Below are 21,598 nucleotides of genomic sequence, written 5' to 3'. Positions count from 1 at the left end.
AAAAATCCTTCTTACCTCGAGTCCAGTGTACTGCTTCGATCGTACATGCCCGGTATCATGCCTCCATCGGAGAAACCGTTATGCGATGGTAATGGCGAAGGCGGAACGATGTGCGATAAATTTAGTGTCTTTTCCGGCTGCTCCGGAAACCGAGGGAGCACCTGGTTCGGTTTTTCCGGCACGCATCGGAAGCTTTTTCGTAGTGAGTGGCCAATCTGTTTGCTTGGACTTTTATAGCTGGAGTATTCCTTCACTTCGTGATCGTTTTGGTGATTCAGAGAAACTCTTCCCTGCCAGAAGCAGTCCTGACAAAGTTGATAGGCATGACACCGTTGACATCGGTAACGGAAGCCGGTAAAGTTTTCCCTCAGACAAACGGAACAAATGGTCGGGTGTACAACGGTTTCGACGGTAGCCAGCCGATGAAGCAGCGGAAGCCAAACCAAGCAAGCGGGACCAGGTTCGGACATGAACGCGGTCATAAAATCGTTAACCGTGATCTTATTTTCCACCGGAAAAATTTCACTCTCCAATCCTTCCTTGTAGTAGAATGTTGGTGACTCGAACACGGCTGCCGGCAGGGCCAGTACTTCCCGCAAAAAATCCCCCAGTTTCCAATGAATCAGCTGACCTGCACCGTCGGAGATTTGTGAGAAAATATCTAGAAAATTTAGCATAAAAACATGTTAATCAAAAGAATAATGCCAAAGTCCGAAGAAATTCTTACATCTTAGTTTGTCGACCATTTTACCGGCACACATAATGGCCAGCGCAACCTTAATCGAGAACACCCGGATCTTGCCGGAGTTGTCGCCCGAGTAGGCCGCCAGCAACCAATTCAGCAGCAGACTAGCTTTGGAATCGACAGGAACTTGTTGCGTTGGGGGAAGACGTTTGTTCAGGTTGTGGTACAGCGAGGAAACCAGCGTCTCCAGCCGGCTCACACTGACCTCGTTCTGGGGCTCCAGTGTGTTCAGACCGTTCTCGCGGAACGCTTCGATCACGTTCCAGATGTCCACCAGGTGCACTGTGGATTGGAGTTGTGTTATTATGGTGGAAGAGTTCACGTAAACTCGTCTACGAAGTTAATAACTACCTCGCAGATTCCAGTGAAACTTTTTTTTAAATTTTTTGAACTGAAGGATCTACGAAATTTTTTCTCCTCAGTTTTTTAACGATTACAACTAGACAAAAAGTTGCTTATATTGTCGAAGTCATCAAACTCACAAGTTTCACTGAAATCTGAGAGGCTGTTGCTGGATAAATTGGCGGGTGATAACCTTAATAGCAGAACTGTAACGTTTGATGTTAGCTAAACATAAAAGAAACTTACGGTTGGTGGATTTCTGAACATAGCGCAGCTTGCACGCTGTTCGATACGAAGCAAAACGAATCGAGTCGAACGATTGAACCTTAAGATCCTGCAGCATTGCCACACGTGGTTCCATTTCCATGTTTATCTAAAAAAAAAACAAAAAAGAAACAAAAACACATCGGAATTAATTTGGTAGAGCTTGGCTTTAAGTCGTCAAATGTGGCAGCATTAGGCCTAACGAAGTTACGAGTTGATTGTTTAGTACTTGTTGGCAAAATTAATCTTCGCTTTCTCCAGGGATTAGCGTCATGCAAAAGTTGTTTCACATTGCTGTACGTGCGGAAAATTCTGCTGCGGTGCGGTGAGAGTCGAATATTTTACGTTGTAGATTTCGTTCCAATGGCAATATTGCTTTTAACCTGCCTACGGTTCACAATCTGGTTTGCATATTTCATCTGTCGAGATAATTTATTGGATAACCTGCCCGTATGCCAGTGTCCAATCTGTTTTAAGTCGCAGTATGAAACTCACCTTTCATCGATAGTGAAATTTGTGAGCAAACATCGAGATGTCATCGAGTCACGGTGGGTCCCACCAACTAGTCACGGCGGGTGTTTACCCAACTCCGGTCGCGCTGTAATGTACACACATAATCGCAGCAAATGCACAAACAAATCGTTGTGGCATAAGCTATTGCGTTAGACAGCATGTAGTCACACACAAACACACAAGCCCCGGGTGCAGAGAATTCGCGTGATTTATTTCGCATTTTATGCAGGAATCGCGCGTCCCACGCCTGCATGCCACGCGTGGTCTGGCAAATATAACACAGCAAATTGCTAATTGGATGGCCAAACTGGAAACGAATTCGGATTTATATTTGTTCAGGTCCATTGAGCCTCGAAGGCGGCATTATGATCGCTCAATAAACATGACAGAGTTGTGTCGGGTGGTGTTTGACTGTTACCTGTCCGGTCCGTGTCTACCGATGATTAGCGCTTTTGCTGGGCAGAAAATGTCACTAACCTCCGATCGGAGCACCACTATTCGGTTGTGATTGATTGCGTTCAATGACGTGTGCTTGTGCAATTTCACATTTCACTGAATATTATATAGTATAACCAAAATTTGTTTCGGTATGCATAGAATCAGAAAAGTTTATTTTAAATTATTCTAGAGTGAAAATTTGAACTCTATTATGGAATTTTTCTTACCAGTTAAGTCGTGGAATAGTTCAACAATGTGAAAAAAAAGTACGCAATTCATATCAGTAATAAAACAAACTGCGTGATTTGCTGTTAATTATTAACAATGTCTTTTTAAATCTGTAATGTCGATGATGAACGGTTTTACCTTGTTCGAATTCTATACTAGCTCCTCTTGCAAGGAAGCAAATCTTCATGTTTCTCTCTAAAGTAGAACAGGGTGGAGATCGTGCTGTTTTCTTTAAAGGGGAGTTTGTTAGTAGCTTAAGTATTTATGATAACTGTTAGTAAATAATGAACAACATTGTTAGAAAATTTATTATGTTAATTGTTAAGATTTATTTGCTTTCGCAGTTAGGACTTATCGTTTGAAGGGATTTAAACCTACTTGTCAAAAAAGGGAAGTAAACTCACAACTAACTCAATTGCTAACTTATTGGCTATGAGGAGAGCTTATCGTAGCAATTGAGGATTGCAACGATTTTCGTCGAAAATTGTTAATATTTTATTTTGACAAAGCTTCTAATTTTCACTTCAATGTTTGGTATTTTAGTGCAACCTAAAAACTAACATCACTCATAAGACGCGACGCGAGAAAAAACACAACACTTACCGTTCTTATTACATTGAACATTTTAAAATTTTTACCTTAAAACTCGACCGATTTCGGGCGTAAAACCGCCCATCCTTAGGAGGAGAGTCTCGACTTGAAGTGTTGTGAACAATGACTTTGTGCATCCTGGAGGTAAATCAGGAAGATCAAAAGTAAATATGTTGTACCAGACTGGACCCAAGACGAAACCTTGAGGCACACCTGCTCTGGTAGACAACCTGCAGAGTTCGATCAGTTAGAAAACTTTTTAAAATTTTAATCAGAAAAATTGGGATTTAAAGTTTGTAATTTCGCAATCAAACCTTTATGCCAAACACTGTCTAATGCTTTTTCTATGTATAGAAGAACAGCTACAGTGGAATAACATTCAGATTTGTTAGCTCGTATCATATTAGTAACTCTGAGCAATTGATGAGTAGTGGAACACCCATGGCGAAATCCAAACTGTTCATCTGCAAAAATTGAATTTTCGTTGATGTGTGACATCATTCTGTTAAGAATAATTCTCTCAAACAGTTTACTTATTGAAGAAAGCAAACTGATTGGTCGATAACTTGAAACCTCAGCTGGATTCTTATCCGGCTTTAAAATTGGAGTAATTTTTGCATTTTTTCATAATTTCAAGAAATATGCAATTTTGAAGCAGCAATTGAAAATTTTTACTAAAAATTGTATTGTGAGGAAGATGTTTGATTAATGTGTTGAATATTTCATCGTCATCAGGTGCTTTTATATTTTTGAAATTTTTAATGATTGATTTAATCTCATTCAAGTCAGGTTCAATTATTTCTGCAGGTGAAAAATCCTGGGAAGAAATTAATTTAAATTGACGTGTAACTTTGTTTTCAATTGAACTCACAAAATTCAAACTTGAATTATGAATAATCTCGAACTGCTGCGCAAGTCTTTGTTCATTGGATACAACAAAATGTTTACCATCTTTTAAAACTGGAATAGGCTTTAAAGGTTTCTTAAGAATCTTCGACAGCTTCCAAAAAGGGTTTTGAATATGGTTTCAATTTTTCAACTTTAGTCTCAAATTTTATTCTCAGAAGAGTAAATCTATGTTTTTTCTTTTTCTGTAAATCTTTATGAATAATTTTAAAAACAGGGTCACGAGAATGTTGATATTGACGTCTGCGGTATTTTCAAACGAATTAGAAGTTGAAGATTTTCGTTAATTATTGGTTGATCAAATTTCACTTGAGCCTTTAGAACAAAACGATTCCTGGCATCAATAACTGCACATTTTAATGCTTCCAAAGCGGAATCAATATTCACTTGTTCACTTCGTTTCAAGATATGTATCAATATATGTTATTTCGTAATTTTTTAAGTATCTTCTAATCGGAATACCTGACAGCACTTGTCATATTTTCTTTAGCTCCGTATGCGTACGACGAACAAACTAATGCACGTACACCAATGGAGATCAAAAAAACTAGAAACATATGCAAAATATACGACAGTGTTGTTACTTGACTGTAGATCAGGGATGTTACGGATGTGATTTTGACGTAGAATACGTCTTACGGCAACAATTACAGGGACCCAATTTCAATACTGGGATCCAATTTCAAAACCGAAAACATCGAGAGCGTCACAAAAATTGTCCAATTTCAAACGTTTTAAACCCAGTCAGTTTCCAACCGATTTCTGTCTTTTTTGCAGCAATCGATTGGAAAATTATTTAAGCACCCGTCCAAATGCAGAAAATTGTAATCTGATTGTTCACACTATCGTAATATTGAAAATTGTTGAACAATGTCGAAACGCAAATGTCGATTTTTGATTGGTCGCTTGCTGCCTTTCCCTAAATAGGACGACAGAATGGAGTACCTAGTTAGCCAGAAATGCACTCTTTGGGCTATATAAGAGACTGTTTCTCCTCAAGCAAATCAGTTTACAAGCAGCAGGCAGCAGCATCGGACATCAACACCGATGGCAGTAGGCAAAGTGGATCAGAAGCGGGCAACAGCGGCGGTGGTAGTGGTTAGCTGCAGTCCTACCTCTTTCAGTTCGGCTCCCCTTCGGTCTGAGTTGGACCCCACCAGCGGTAATCCGATTCAGATATCGTTGGGCAAAAAACAACCCGAAACTGAAAGAGACTCGCACCGCCAGGTGGTTTGAGAAGCCACCATCATCCAGTGTATGAATATATAGGGTGTGTGCACATAGCGTGTGTGAATATTTGTAGCGTGTGTCCCTAATATATAAGGTGTGTGGCTTGCTTTAAAGCGTGTGTGTATGTTTATGGCGTGTATGCATGCCTGTAGCGCATGTGTGCATGTTTATAGCGCGTGTGGCTTGCTATATAGTGTGCGTGGTTTGCTACATAGCGTGTGAATGTCTAGCGTGTCTGTGCATGTCTATAGAGCGTGTGGCTAGAGTGCGTGGTTTGCTATATAGCGTGCATGGCTAGCAGTATAGCGGTTGAAATTTTCATATATACACTACCCGTCATAAGTTTGGAATCGCTTTACTGAGTATTGCAACACTTAGTTTGAATATTGCAACACCCCGAAAAGTTTAGCATCACTCAAAATGGGCAAATTTCTGTAACTGTAATATGCTTGACCAGGAACGGGTGGCACAAGCCAAACACCGCAAATTTGTGGGTAGTAATGATCACGCGATAAGTTGAAGTCTAAATATGAAAAACTGCATGCACCCTAGCGCCGCATAGCGGGGTAATTCAGTATTAAATTGTCTACCATGTAGAAGCCTTTAGCCTTCTGAACAAGTTTGCTGAACACCGCAACTTTCTGGCAGGTCGCAATCGTAAGATTAGTTAAGTTCAAAATACGACTCATTGTGTGCCCACTAGCACCACATAGCGGTAAAATTTCACACTGAAATGGCCACCATACAGTAGCTTTTGTCCTTCGGAACAAGTTTGCTGAAAACCGCAACTTTCTAGGTTGTCAGAAACACGAGATATCCACCTATTCCAGGTGATGCTAAACTTTTCGGGAGGCGTTGCAATATTCAAACTGGGTGTTGCAATACTCAGTAAAGCGATTCGAAACTTATGACGGGTAGTGTAATTGCTAATAAATCACCTCATGTAGAATTTGATTATCACTGTGAATCATTCATTGCCCGCCGTCACTGATGGTATCGCACCGATTGTCGCCAATGCTGAGCGACCGCTTAATTACCGTAGGATCGATTTTGCTGCTTTACTTGCGTACTTGTCAACGGTGAATTGGGATCTGCTTTTTGCTTCTAGTGACGTTGATGATATGGCTGATAAGTTTAGTGACTGACAAATGCACCAACCAAACGTGCTGCAGCTTCGCCTGCGTGGAGTACACCGGGATTACGTAAACTAAAACGTGAGCGTAACGCATGTCAACGTAGATTGCGGCGCCATCGAACACTCGAACACAAGTATAATTTTCAGGTAGCCAGTAACGCTTACCGTCGAGTTAACGCTGCACTCTATAAGTCGTACGTCCTGAGAATTCAATCGAGTCTTCGGCGCATTCCGAAAGGTTTTTGGAACTTTGTAAATTCCAAACGGAATACTTCTTCGATCCCATCGAGTGTTTTCCTCGACGATGAAACCGCCTTGACTGCTGCAACCACATGTAACCTTTTTGCTAGACATTTTGCTTCGGTCTTCAACTCAGGTTGCACATCTCAGCAGGAGGCCGAGTACGCTGCCTCTGACGTCCCAGCTGATTTGGTCGATTTACGATCTTTCGTCATTACAAATGAAATGGTTGTTGAAGCAGCGAAGAAATTGAAGTGCTCCTATTCACCTGGTCCAGATGGAGTTCCAGCTGTGGTTTTGACCCGTTGTATAGCTGCATTAGTAGATCCACTGTGCTGTATTTTCAACCGCTCGTTCAATGAGGGAAAGTTTCCACTTTTGTGGAAGCAGTCCTACATGTTTCCTGTATACAAAAATGGCGATCGTAGAAACGTGTCAAACTACCGTGGAATAACAAGTCGCTCTGCTGCATCAAAACTTTTCGAGATTATTGTGTGCGGCGTACTGTTAGAGCGAACTAAAAATTACATCTCTTTTGATCAGCATGGTTTTATGCCCGGCCGATCGGTGGCTAGTAATTTACTGCAATTCACTTCCACCTGTATTGCGACCATGGAAATGAAGGCTCAGATGGATGTGATATATACCGACTTGAAAGCCGCTTTTGACAAGATTGACCATCGAATATTGCTCTGTAAACTCTCTCGACTCGGTGCCTCAAGTAAACTAGTTTCATGGTTTGAATCGTACCTTTCGGATAGAGCACTGCGAGTTAAAATTGATTCCTGCACTTCGGAACCTTTCACTAATGCGTCAGGGATTCCTCAAGGAAGCAACCTGGGTCCACTGCTTTTCATATTATCTTTTAACGATGCCGCCCTATTGCTTGAGAATAACTGTAAACTGATTTATGCGGATGACCTGAAACTCTATTTCGTTGTGCGTTCCGTGGAGGACTGTGAACGTCTACAATTATTACTCAATATTTTTGCTAGTTGGTGCCAAAGAAATAAGCTAACTCTAAGTATTGGCAAATGTGTAGTAATTACATTTCATCGCATCTCCAAGCCTATTGAGTTTGCGTACGAAATTGATGGCGTTACACTAACGAGAGTAGATCAGGTAAACGACCTTGGCATCCTGTTAGATTCGAAATTGACGTTTGACCTTCATCGCTCAGCGGTAATATCCAAAGCGAGTCGTCAACTAGGATTTATCTCGAAAATAGCTACGGATTTTTCCGATCCCCACTGTTTTCAGGCACTATATTGTGCTCTAGTTCGTCCTCTTTTGGAAACTGCTGCTGTTGTATGGTGTCCACATCAAACATCGTGGAGTACAAGAATCGAGCGCATACAGAAACGTTTCCTCAGACTGGCTCTAAAAGATTTACCATGGCGCAATCCATCGGAACTTCCTTCGTATCCTGACCGATGTCTACTCCTGGGTTTAGATACGCTGCAACGACGACGATCAATTCAGCAAGCGATTCTTATTGGAAAGCTTCTCAACGGAGAAATCGACTCACCTTGGCTGCTTTCGCTGCTTGATTTGTGAGCACCGCAGAGAACGTTGCGCAACCATTCGTTACTTGTGCCTAGATTTCATCGAACATCTTATGGTTATAATTAACCAGTCGCCGCGTGCATTCGTGCCTTTTCATTAGTTGAAGACTTATTTTTATTCAACGAATCTATCCATCGATTCAAAAATAGGCTTATTAGTTCGACTTTGCTGTAATTTGGTTAAGGTTTTCAATTCATTAAAACTTAGTGTCAGATGAATTTAATCACAAATAAACAATAAACAATAAAACTAAATAAAAAATTTGCCATGTTGAAAAAATATTCACTTGTCAATAAATGGCATTGACAAACACAATTAACCTCAAAGTTTATCTGAAGAATTAACCCCAATTCAGTGTATTCCCAAACCTATTCCAAGAAATATATTGGCATAAGACAGGCTGTCGTATTCTACGTTACCTCTGCGGTCGTGTCTTATAAACAACCTCTTCAACTTTTTCACTTTTCCAGACATCTGCAGATGCGGATGCGGATGCGGATATGTGATTACGGATGCAGATGTTGATGCGAATGTCAATTTTCATGCGGATGTTCCGCATTTGCGTATGCGGATGCGGATATCCGTTACATCCCTACTGTAGATGAAGTAATGAGAAAAAAATTTGCAAGTTATTAAATAGTCGACCATTCTTAGATAGTCGCGATCTAGCGATCTATCCCGACCTCCACGCGGTGCCAGCTGGGATACGAGGGGGGGGGATACCAAGGAAAGATCGGGTAACCAACCCCGGTGGGAACTTGGTCGTATGCTGACAGAAAAAGGGGGCTCTTTTGAGTTTCCGAGCATCTGTCCTCCACGTTAGGAGCGGCTCAAAACGGCGTCTGTACTCCAGGTTAGGGGCGGCCGATTACCGTCCTCGTGCCAACGTGGGACCTAAACAGTGTTGTTCACGATGGTCCTGCGGCGAGACAGGGGGTTGTTGCGCAGGCCTTACAAGCTGCTACCGTGAAAAAACTCACAAGTAATGAATGAGGAACAAAGAAATTGGGAACAGCTTTTATAGTGATGGGCGAGATGCGAAAACAGGTGATTGGGTAGTGGCCAATCAGCCCTCGAATTTGCAGGTTGATAATCAAGGACCGTTTCTTCAACATTGGCATCATAAACAGCCCTCACCTTGGAAGTACCGAAGACGTTGGAGCGTGAGTACGACCGCAGTGCCAAACATGCTATCAAGATCGTCATCGGGGATTTCAACGCTCAGGTCGGCCAGGAGGAGGAACACAAATCGGTCATTGGAAGGTTCAGCGCGCACCAGCTGACCAACGAAGTGGGCCTAAGACTCATCGACTTCGCCGCCTCCAAGAACATAACCGTGCGTAGTACCTGCTTCCAGCACAACCTCCTACACAAGTACACATAGAGGTCACCTAATCAGATAGAAACACAGATTCACCACGTTCTGATTGAATGTCGGCACTTTTCAGACATCATCGACGTCAAATCCTATAGCGCACTCGCTCGAAGCTGCGCTGCTGGAGGAAGCTCCTCTCGAGGACTGTTGGAACACCATCAGAACTGCCATCAACAGCGTAGCGGAGAACGTCATCGGGTATGTGGGACGAACCCAACGAAAAAAGTGGTCCGACGACGAATGTAGGAGGGTGATAGATGAGGAGGACGCTGCGCGGGCGGCTAGGATGGGCAGTGCCACTCGTCAGAACATGGAAAGACATAGACAGAAGAAGATGCAGCGAACCCAAATCTTCCGGGAGAAAAAGCGCCGCCTGGAGGAGATGGAATTTGCTGGGCTGGAACAGCTGGGTCATTTCAGGAAACGCGAGAGTTTTATCAAAAGCTCAACGCATTCCGATAAAAGATGGTAGTATTCTGACAGACGATCGTGAGGTGACCGAAAGGTGGAAGCAGCACTTCGACGAACACCTGAATTGCGCCCAGGCAGAAGACCATGGCGGCGGAGAAAACGATCCCGCCGTTGCGACTAATGTAAAAGACGTGCCAGCCCCAACGATAGGCGAAATTAAGGATGCCATCAAGCAGCTGAAAAACAATAAATCGGCTGGGAAGGATGGCTTGGAGCGGAGCTTATAAAGATGGGCCTGGAAAAGCTGGCCATTTGTTTACACCGGCTGATTGTAAGAGTTTGGGATACAGAACAGCTACCGGAGGAGTGGAAGGATGGAAGGAAGGATTTTCCGCCGCCTCTCACCCCTAGCCAACAAATTTGTGGGAAGTTATCAGGCCGGCTTCGTGGAAGGACGTTCTACTATGGGTCAAATTTTACCATGAGGCAGATCCTCTAGAAATGCCGTGAATACAGAACCCCCACACACCACCTATCGACTTTAAAACCGTTTATGACACTATCGGCCGAAAAGAGCTATGGAAGGTCATGAATGAAAACGGTTTTCCGGGGAAGCTATTTGCGCTGTAGTTGGTGCGGCGAAACGGAATATGTAGTAATGGTGAACTACGTAATGCTCTCGTGGGTGCGCTTATATTGATCTGACGAAGGATATCCGGACAGTTAGTTCTACCTGTGAGAATATCGGATACTACCATGGCGCGTGCTGTTTATCGGCGTAGTTGAAACGTGTCGATATGAAGAAGCTGACAGCGATCATCGCATCGAGTATTCCGTAAAGGCTGCCTCCATGGAAGCAACCGGAGCGCAAAGCGAGTGAATCGACGCTTGATGCTTTCGATGCGGTGAATGGAATTGTTATAGTAAGGAACCCAGACTGAACAGCAGTATTCCAGACAGGACCGAACCAATGAATTGTACAGAGATACCAGGCAGTGGATGTTTCTGAAGTCGCGTGTCATTCGAATAATTAGTCCCAACTGCCTGGAGCCTTTCGCGATGATGAATGTGACATATTGCTTCAAGATGATCTTAGTATCGAGAATAATTCCGAGATCATTCACATGGTCGACACACTGTAATTGAACACCATTCAGATTGTACTCGAAATGCAGAGGATTATTTTTCCTAGTAAAAGAAATCAACAGGAATTTGCTAGGATTAAGTACCATGCGATTCAGTTCACACCAGTGTGAAAATTCATTTGACTGTTGTTGCAGGAATAGAGCGTCGCTGTTGCTTTCAATTTTGAAGAATAATTTCAGATCATCCGCAAATGCTAGCCGGGGACATTTTGATGACTGAATTATGTCGTTGAAGTAGAGTAGGAACACCAGCGGGCCCAAATGGCTGCCTTGTGCAATCCCTGAAGTTGCAGAGAAAGATTCAGATATCTCATCGCCAATTTTTACGCTTATCGTCCGTCCCGAAAAATATGATTCCAGCCAACTCAATAGATTGCCATAGAAACCATACCGATCCAGTTTCGCAATGGCGATACGATGATTAATTTTGTCAAACGCAGCGGATAGTCTGGTGTAGATCGCGTCAGTTTAAGCTCGCTCAACGAAGCTATCGATGACACAGGAACGTTTGTGAAGGAATCCATGTTGCTCCTCCGCGATGACGTTCTGGCAATGAGAATATATGGGTCTCATGACCACTAACTCGAACAATTTGGATGTGCAATTGTGCACACAATGCAGATATTTTTCTGTAGTTGTCCATGTTGCTTCGATCGCCTTTTCTATGAACCGGAAACATGAACGCCTGTTTCCAAGCAGAGGAGAATCTTCCTAAGGCTATAGATAGGCGAAACAGATGCGTAAGAGGAGTTAACAGTCCGGAAATGCATTTTTTAGTAATGTGGCAGGAATCCCGTCAGGGCCAGGAGAGTTCGAATGCTTCAACTTAGTGACAGCGGCAGAAATGGCGCGATCGTCAATAATAATCGAGGCGATGGAGCTGCTAATAACGGCGACTTTATTGGCGGCTGAGAATATCTGACTAGTGGTAAGAGATTCATCGCAAAAAACACTCGACAATTTTGCAGCAAATAGTCTGCAAATATCTTATTATTTACCGCCATATCAACATTGACAGGATTAAGACTATTTACCCAGTCGACATTATGCAGTTCTCGTAACAGTCCATCGTAGTCTGCTCGCTTGAAGTCGTAACGAAACTGATCTTCTGGCTCGTGATAGTCGATGCTACTCAGCTTGCCGAATGTGACGCTAAGAGCCGGGTGGTGAGTAATGGTTCCGGAGCATTGGTTAACCGGGGGGCGATGTCTCTAGTGCTAACACAACAAAGGTCGAGGCAGCGTCCGTTCTCGTTTGGATTATTATTTATTTGCTCAAGCATAGCAGCGTTATATCCGTCGAAAAGGTCAAGTGCGCAAAAATGGATGGTGGATTGATCCGGATCGGGGTAAAGGAACTCATTACGAGATGGGATTAGACTAATAAAGGCTACGGTGGATGGGACGCAGTGCTGTGTGCGGATTTCGGGTGGATTGTCGGGTCCATTTGAATCCTGCAGGGGGCTTCGACAGGGTCATTGTATCTCCTGCCTGCTATTCAATATTGCGCTACAGGGTTTAATGAATCGAGCGGATGATGTAGCGCGGGGTACGATTTTCAACAAATCCTGTCAATTCGTTTGCTTTGTTGATGGACATTGTCGGCAGAACAACTGCGGCGGTGGCAGAACAGTACACCAGACTAAAACGCAAAGCAGCGAGGATTGGGTTGCAGATAAATACGTCTAAGACGAATTGGGCTCCACAAGCAATTGCGGTCGAACAGACGAAGCCCCCGTACGAAGTGTATCCTGTACAAAACGCTCATAAGAGCGGTTGTTCTGTACTGGCATGAAACGTGGACAATGCCCGAGAAGGACCTACGAGTGCTCGGAGTTTTCGAACGATGGATACTAAGGACGATCTATGGCGGCGTGCAGAGAACGGAAGGATAAACCATGAACTCGCGCAACTCTAAGGCGAACCCAGTATTCAAAAGGTGGCCAAAGCTGGACGGATACGCTGGGCAGGGCACGTTGCAAGAATGCCGGACAACTACCCTGCGCAGATGACCAGGTGGAGCGAGATCTGGCGGAGAGTACACGGTGTACCAGGGATTGAAGAGCAGCAGCCAATAACCGAGAGAATTGAAGAAACTTTGTTTATGTCATGACGGAACGCCAAATAAATAAATGAATAATATTGGTGGACACAGCCTCCATGCTACCAGTAATTAGGATGGCCTAAGGTTAGTGAACTTCGCTGCAGCCAGAGTTTGTAGCACATCAGGTATCAGGTAGGTCGACTGAAAAGCTATGACCATTGGTTCCCCTCACATGTTGAGGATTTGTGTCTACCCTAATGGCGAAGCCTGCTCTCGAATCAACCATATTATGGTTGAGGGTCATCGTTGTGCGGTCCTTCCGAGGCTCAAACGACCACTCAGACCACCATCGCGTGGAAGGAACGATGATTCGACGCGGAGTGTCAAGAGGTGACGGACGAGAAGAACTGGGCCCGTGCTCGCACGATGATGGCAGCTTATCGTGTGACTCGTCAGATATCAGAGAGTTATCGAGAAACTAGTGTACTGTGAACGATGTTTTGCGGAGGCAGAACTTCTTCAGCAACGACACGGGATGTTTCTATCAATTGAGAAACAGAATCAGGAACCGGACGGGGCCAATCCCTGCCATGTGTAAAGACAAGGAAGGGAACCTGATAACACAGGTGGCCATGCAATGGAAACAGTATTTCGAGGTTGTTGCTGAACGGCGAAGAGAATAGAGCCGTCCTTAGAAACAAATGATAAATTCAAGAGAATGGATCTGCCTAGCTTAGGCGAGGTTAGGGAGGCTTGTAAAGAGTTTAACAAACCACAAAGCAGCTGGAATTGACGGCCTCCTAGCCGAACTTTTCAAAGCCGGGAGTGAGCAGCTTTTGTGTGCATTCCAACGGCTTATCTTGAAAGTTTAAGCGGACTGGACGGACACATTTACCCAGTATATAACAAGGGCCACCGACTCGATTGCAGTAATTATCGAGGCGTAACATTTTTAATTTCTGCTTACAAGATTCTCTCCCTCATCCAGTTTAATCGACTGAAGCCGTTGCAGGATGCGTTTATCAGAGAGTACAAGTGCGGTTTCCGGGAAAAACTATCTATATTGGACCAAATGTTCACCTTGCGTCAAATCCTTGACAAGCTCAGAGAAGTAAACTTGCAGACCTATCACGGTTTCCTATCAAATCTGATTAAGTGGACTCTTACCACCCTTGACAGGCTTTCATCATGCGTCAGGATAGCGGGCGTAATTTCGGACCCGTTCGTTAGACGGTCTTAAACAGGGTTCTCGAATCTGTTGTTCAACGTTTCTTTGGAAGGTGCAGTACGGAGAGCTGGCGTGCAAGGAAGCGGGACTATTATCTCGAAGCCGCATATGCTCCCTGGCTTTGCGGATGGTACTGATATCGTCGGTATTAGCAAGCAGCGTGAATTGGACTTATCATCAACTCTACCAAAACAAAGTACATGGTGGCTGGTGGAAAGCGTGGATGTTCGTTGAGTCTTGGTACTAAGATTGTGATAGATGGGGGTATCTATGAAGTAGCCGACAAATGAAACTTGGTACTCGCGTAACGTGTGACAAAATGTTCGCCGCGACGTGAAGCGACGGATAACAGCCGCAAATAGAACCTTTCACGGTTTACATAGTTGGCTGAGACCTTGCAGCATGTATGTCCGCACGAAATTAGCGCTTTACAGGACGCTGATTCTCCCGGTGGAATTCTACGGCCATGAGTGTTGGTCGATGAAGGAGGCCGACCGACGAGCACTTGGAGTCTTCGAGCGTGGGTTCCTACGCTCAATACTTGGCGGCAAACTGGAGAATGGAGCGTGGCCCAGACGCATGAACCGCGAGGTGTACCAAGCATACCAACATGTGGATATTATCAAGCTGATAAAATAAGGCAGTGGCTGGTCGCGTAGCATGAAAGTGAAGAAGTACGATCTAGCCACCATAAAAGTAAAGTGAGATTTCCATGTTTAGTCAAATAAAATTGATCCCCCGATTCCAGGTTTTCCAGATTTAGCCGGACGTTAATTAAAATAAAACTTGGATAGTTTGCTACTATTTCGCTAGGCCGTTCTTTGAAAAATCTAGGAATTCTCTAGGAATTTACACTTCACAGACAAACCATTAAGCAAAATTTAAATTCGATGTAACACAGATTAGTGGTTCAATTTCAATTTAATGTCTATTATTAGCATCTTATATTTCTTTTCCAGGATTTGAATCTAGTACTAGAGAAGACGTAGCTTTGAATGAAATGGAATCTGCTTGGAGAAAAGGTATAACAAATATTCGTTACCATCCTATCGATTTAGATAATACCTATTCACTTCCATCAAACCGAAACAATTGGTTGATTAGGACCGACTGTGCAATTACGAGCGGGACTGAATTACATCATCGCGTGGATTACCTCCGACGTTAGAACGGACTTTTCCCTGACTGTTGTGGCATTCCTCTAAGCACATTTATCCTTGTCATTTTCGGTAAAAATAATAGCTTCGCAAAAAAAAAAAAACCGGTCGCCACCAGTCTGTGCGTCTTGTTTGTGTCTCGATTATTTTTCCTTCAGAATGCTTGCCTCATCAACGAGATGAAAATCTTGGCAAATAATCATTCCGTTACGTCGAAAAATGCGCACAAAAGAAATTCGGTTTGTTGTTGATAAGCAAGCAACCGCACTCGGGGTTCTGCAGGTTGTTTTCCCTTCGCAGCACATCAAACAGTGGATGGGTGGTGGGTTTTTCCTGGTAAATTCTGCCATTTCACAAATCAACACGCTCTGCTGCGAGCTTTTAAAACGGGCTTTTGTCACGGACGGCGACGTTTCAAATTTAACTTAGAAATTAATTTTGCACCATTAGTGGAACAGACAGTGAGTGAATCTTTCGTAGAGCGTTTCAATCGTCAAATAAATGAACACTGGAAAATTGGGTTCTGCGTGCTGATTCATTTATCCACAGGCTTCAGGGTGACGTGATGTCATCGTTATACACAACAATCATTTCATTTTATCGTCTATGAGACGCCACGTCTATTCTTTTTTTCGTTGTCTAGCAGAGAATTCCTCACCGCGATGCGCGCTATTGCACATTCCGATGTGAAACAATTTGGAGGAAAGCTTGTGCGAGACAGCATCTCCCTACCCAGGGGTCAGCGTCGTCGCCTTTAGGCAGTATCGTAAAAGTTAATAAAAATTGCGCTCGCCATAAATTAAACCGCAATTCCTGTGCTGATTGCTGCGAGTGTCGTGCGTTCCATTAAATTTGTATCGTGTTAATTGTATTTGCGTGTTCCGCAAAAGTAAACGCGTATCGAATTTCCGGCCTAATTAGTAGGAACACAAATTCTTGTCGCTTGTTTGCACAGCTTAGCAGTTCAATCGGTCAATCGCGTTCGAAGCGTTCGATTTGGCAGCATATTGTTAATGACTTGTTTTGTGCCGTCCCGAAAAAATGGTTTGCTGAAATAAATAAATACTAGACAAATTTTCTCAGTGTTTGGATCGATTTGAGAGATCGTAATTGAAATTTTAGTAATAGATACTTATTATGCTCGATAAAGCCATTCAAATAAAGCTGTAATCAGTATTACGATTGAACGTGGTAGAGAAAAACCTCGTGAGTCATCGTTTAGGTGGATTAAGGTGGTTTTGTTTTTGACTTTGATTCCCTTATTCAAACCCCGCGGCTAGTCGATAATTCAATAAGTAGCACTTTGGAAATGTTTTAGCTGACACACACAGCGCCTCAAGAAGACTATCTTCTCGGCAACGACATGTGAGTCTCCGTGGGACAACGCTCAAATAAATCACCCAATGTGCGATGTTGACCCCCAGGGAAGAACTGGGCTGGGAGGCGATGACCAGTCAGTATTGATAGAAAAAGCTTACGGCTTAAATGGGATTACGGAAACCATGCGGTGTCACCCACAACGTGGTGGTGAGTGCCAAGGGGGGAGGGGGATGCTTCGTAAGCATGCCTTTGTAGACATATATCCTTTCCATTGTTATCCCGCATCTGAATGCCTTACCCGGTGTTCCAGTTGTGCAAATAGAATCAAAAGAAGCCGGCTTTGTACCATAAATTGTACCGCATACCGACGCAGTCCGGTAGCCTGAACTGACAGGAAACATATGTGGATGATAATTAACGCTCAGTGGAGATTAAGCGACGTTACGGTGCTGGGTTTTTTGGTTGGCTAATGGATGGGAAATTATAATGTAATTAATCTAAATGATAGATAACCTGGGATGCAAATGATAAAAGTTTTTCGTTCCAACAAAGTTTTGGATAAAAATTTAAATTCAATCCCGAATCAGGCCAGTTAACTGAGGATGACAGTGCTTGATAATCTTCTCTGCGAGAAAAAAAAAACACTTTTCGAGGTCAAAGTTGGGCCACCTTTACCTCTTCCAGTGCACTGACTGCTGCATTTGAGCAAATCATAAACGTCGTACCACAAGCGGGCACTGCACTCAAGTCGAGTGCAAAAATACCGGCCTCCCACTGTTTATACAATCAAAGCAAATTTTCTGCAAAGACTTCCCCTTCCTGTATATTCACCTATCGTGCATTAACTGTGGTTTAATAAAATCTTTTCCACTCTAACGAGCATTGCGGTGTCCATCGTGGGCTTCGGCGCAGACTGGGGATGGCCTCGTTTGTAGCCTCTTCCTGTCAATTTATGTTATCTTTCGAATCCAGTCAGGCAAAATGTATTATCGATCCCGGAGATGATCCTAGTGCGAGTTTCAGTTTAGCCAAAATAGATCGCAAGATTGAAGGTCTGCAGTTGAGCGGAACTCACTAATATTCTAATTTCCGGAATCGGTACTATATAAACCAACTATCCAGCAGCACATTTTTCTACCCTCCCCCAAATGCTAGTTGAATGAGCTTCATTGCGATTATGAAGGCACGATTCAATGAATCTTTCCTCGGTTCAATTCTAAACCACCACAGCTAAGGCCGACCGACCGCTCATCTGCCGGTGCAGTAACAGCAGCAGCAGCACCAGGAACAAGAGCAGTCAGTCACGTCGGTCTCATGCTTTTGAAGTTCGTGTCTCGCGTGTAAACGGTTTCAGTCTGTGCTAAACACAACTACGACTACGAGTGAGCCGCAAGCTCTGTAACGCCATCAACCCGGCCCGCGGTGGGTCTGACAGACTTGGAGCTGGTGCACCCGAAAGCCCATTTCACCTACGGCTTACGATCTACTAGCATGACGATGGTATTACTGTCGAGTTCGCGTAAAATCACGGTTGATTGCTTTGAAAAATGGTACTACAGTTTGGCTAATGGTAGGTGGAATTACGAGCCTTTTGATACGAATCGCTCAGGAAAGGAGGTCGGCTTTTCCTTCTTGTTGTTGTTGTTATTGTAAGGCCAGATGATACAGATGATGTTGAATTTCATGATATTAAGTTGTTATTGTAACGAGTCCAGTGTTGTGCAAATAACTATGTCCCTCTAAGTGGAAATCACAAGTCAGTAATCTGTTGATTTCTCTTCCGCATTTCCGCAATTTACACACTTGTGTTGAAATGCAAGCTGAATAGTAAGAGCTTGTTTTCAATTCTTCGATTCCCGCCATTTATTACTGTACGCCGCATTAGAAAAGTTTCTTCTCATGTCTGTTAAAAGTTTCCAGAGAAGTTCTACAATTTTATAACACTTAAATAATTAAAAAAACCACTTTTCCAAGTAATAAACTGCTGAAGAATTGTCAAAATAATTTAATCCTCATTAAATGCTCTTGAAGCAAAACTGTTTTTCTTCATAATTCTATTGATTTTTTTTAAATATTTGAAAACATAATTTTGCATGAACAGTTTCGATTCTGTTTATAAAATAGACAGGTTTTGTTTGTATGTATGTTCCACCATAACTCTTGAATGCCTGAACCGATTTTCCCCAAACTTGGCATACGAGTTCTTTTCACAAAAGAAGCATAAAAAAAGGGCAAGTACAACCTTTAAAGAAGAAGGGGATCAAAAATCAAGATTTTTCGTGCATTATGGTAACTTTTAAATATAATTCGATGACTTTCGGGCCCTTAAAAATACGTTTGAAAAAGAACAAGAACATCGATCGAACAAAACCTTAGAAAACCTTTAAAAAAGCTACGTTATTTATGGATCATCCCTAAGTTATGGGGAGGAAAGGTGATTAGGTGGTTCGAGACCCCTCCTTTTTCTGGATGGAAGGGCTCCCATACAAATAAATCACAAACTTCCGTACAACTCAAGAACTAACTAATCAAGCAAAAGGAACCAAATTTGGCATGTGGAGGTTATTGGGGGCTACCATACAAATGGCACAGATATTTTAAACAGTTTTTTCGGAAAACAGCCTAAAATTAAGTGCACAGAAGCATAAAATTGAGGACAGACGTTATTTTAAAATCCAAGATGGAAACTTGTGGCTCCTGGAAAACTACTGAAAATGGCTGAATATCACCCAATTACAGTATTTCCGGAGCTAAGCTAAAGCTCAGAGACCAGAAATTGATTCCACATATCATTTTGAAATCCAAAATGGTAGCTTCCGGTTTTTGGAAAACACCCGAACATGGTGGATCAACCCAATGCGAGTATTTAAGTTGTTCTAATGATCCACAGAAGCCAAAAATGATTTAAAGAGAAAACGGGATAATGCACAGAAGCAAAAAAAAAACAAAAAAACAACAGACACCATTTGGATTTCTAAGATTGCGGTTTTCGGTGACTGGAAAACAGCCGAAATTGCAATCCAAAATAACGACTTCCTGTTTCTGTGAAACAGCTGAAAACTACCGAATACCACCTAATATGGGTATTTCCAGAATCAAGATGGTGTACAGTAGGGTCTGCAATATTCCCGGAAATCTGTTTCCCGGGAAACGGGAATGAAAAATCTTATATCCCGGGAATTCCCGGGCACCGGGAACGGAAAAGTTTTTTCAGCAAAAATGAGAATTTAAATAAGTTTATCAGTAAAAGGTAACAAGAAGGAGGATTAAAGCAAATATCTTAAAATAACAATATAGTTCACTCTCGAATTTCCCATATATTCCCGTGAAGACAGACAGGGAACACCCCCTCTTGTGGTGAAAAAGGTAACTAAACTCATTGCACAGTGGTACAGTAAGGCAATTTAGGCGGACATAGGCTTTTCGTTGCGATTTTGGTTTGCGGTTTAAAGCCATAGTTTTTGTAAAAAGTTGTTTCTTATACATAGTCCTCTATTCATGTGCGAATGAAAATTAGGGTGGTCCTAAAATCAACGAAATAAAACATTCTTTGGCAAACTTGTAGACCAACTAATTCTAAGTAACTTTGTAAAAAAACTTTTTTGTAGACATGAAATTTGGTTTCCAAAAACAGTCTTTTCGCTCTATTTTTTCAATTCAAATTTAAAAACAAAGTTTTCTTCGGTAACTTTAATCAAAAATACGCCAATTTTGACGAAAAAACATTGTCGATATTTTATACAGATGAAGAGTTTTCACTATTTCTATTTTAAAAATAGGCCCTTTTGATATATTGATGTCTCCGTTTAGGGCAAACATAAATAAAATTTTTCGGTATCATTTGATAGAACAAATATTGTATAAGTATTGTAAAGAAATACCGAAAGTTGCTTAAAATTAGTTGATCTACAACTGTGCCGATGAATGTATACATTTATTTATGCAAATAAAAAGTTAGTTTTTTCATTTAGTCGATTTCAGGACCACCCTAATTTTCATTTGCACATAAAAGATAGACTAAATATAAGAAACAAGTTCTTAGAGAAAAATTTTACTCTAAAACCACAAAATCGCATCGAAAAACTTGTGTCCGCCTATATTGCCTTACTGTATCACTGTGCATTGTTGTTGAATTTCTGTGAGCGTGTGACATTCTCACACACGAAACTGAATTTACTCAATTTTAGATTTAGTTGACTCAATTTCATACTTTCACAGAAAAAAATATGTTGCAGATTTCGTGCGTATATTGTTTGTATGTAAAACTAACGCCATTCCGGGAGTTAAATATTGATAATATAATAGATGTAGCTTATCGAGGCACGAAGAAGAAATATTCAAATAATCAGGCCACGACGTGTAAATGGTAAACAAATCCCAAGTTGCTATATACGTGGTTCCCTGTGTAACTTCACTAGCTCAAATCCATCACAGGAAGCAACTACGAAATGTGCTGCCGTCAAGCTCAAGCTCAATAATCAGGCCACGAAGTGTACAATTAAATGAATATTTCAATTACCTCGTGAAAAAGATAAAAGGAGAAACCGCACAATGGTTGTCAATAGTCGTATATGGTTGTTGTGCAACTTTTAGCTTAGATAACACTTGAATGTTCTATCAATTTAATAATTTAAGTATGGATACATATCATGTTGTAATTGGTTTAAAAGCTTTTTATATTATATATAAAATTATATATAAAAGATATTCAACAAAACAAA

General features: G+C 42.2%; 1 protein-coding gene across 6 annotated transcripts in view; it reads right to left on the bottom strand.

Annotated features, from left to right (window-relative positions):
• LOC129726897 (dystrobrevin beta) overlaps positions 1–21,598 on the bottom strand; it is a 68,275-nt gene that overhangs the window by 16,899 nt on the left and 29,778 nt on the right. For all 6 annotated transcript variants that reach the window (XM_055684103.1, XM_055684102.1, XM_055684104.1 and 3 more), the window contains 3 exons: positions 1,334–1,460; positions 728–1,027; positions 16–661 (listed from right to left, as the gene is read on the bottom strand). In XM_055684103.1, the coding sequence (XP_055540078.1) occupies positions 16–661; positions 728–1,027; positions 1,334–1,454 (1,067 nt within the window). In that variant the 5' untranslated portion in view covers positions 1,455–1,460. The remainder of the gene's footprint in view (positions 1–15; positions 662–727; positions 1,028–1,333; positions 1,461–21,598) is intronic.

The sequence above is a fragment of the Wyeomyia smithii genome, chromosome 3 (assembly GCF_029784165.1).
Source record: "Wyeomyia smithii strain HCP4-BCI-WySm-NY-G18 chromosome 3, ASM2978416v1, whole genome shotgun sequence".
Classification (NCBI taxonomy): domain Eukaryota; kingdom Metazoa; phylum Arthropoda; class Insecta; order Diptera; family Culicidae; genus Wyeomyia; species Wyeomyia smithii.
Note: the sequence above shows the minus strand (reverse complement) of the source record. Positions and strands in the feature narration are given on the sequence as shown.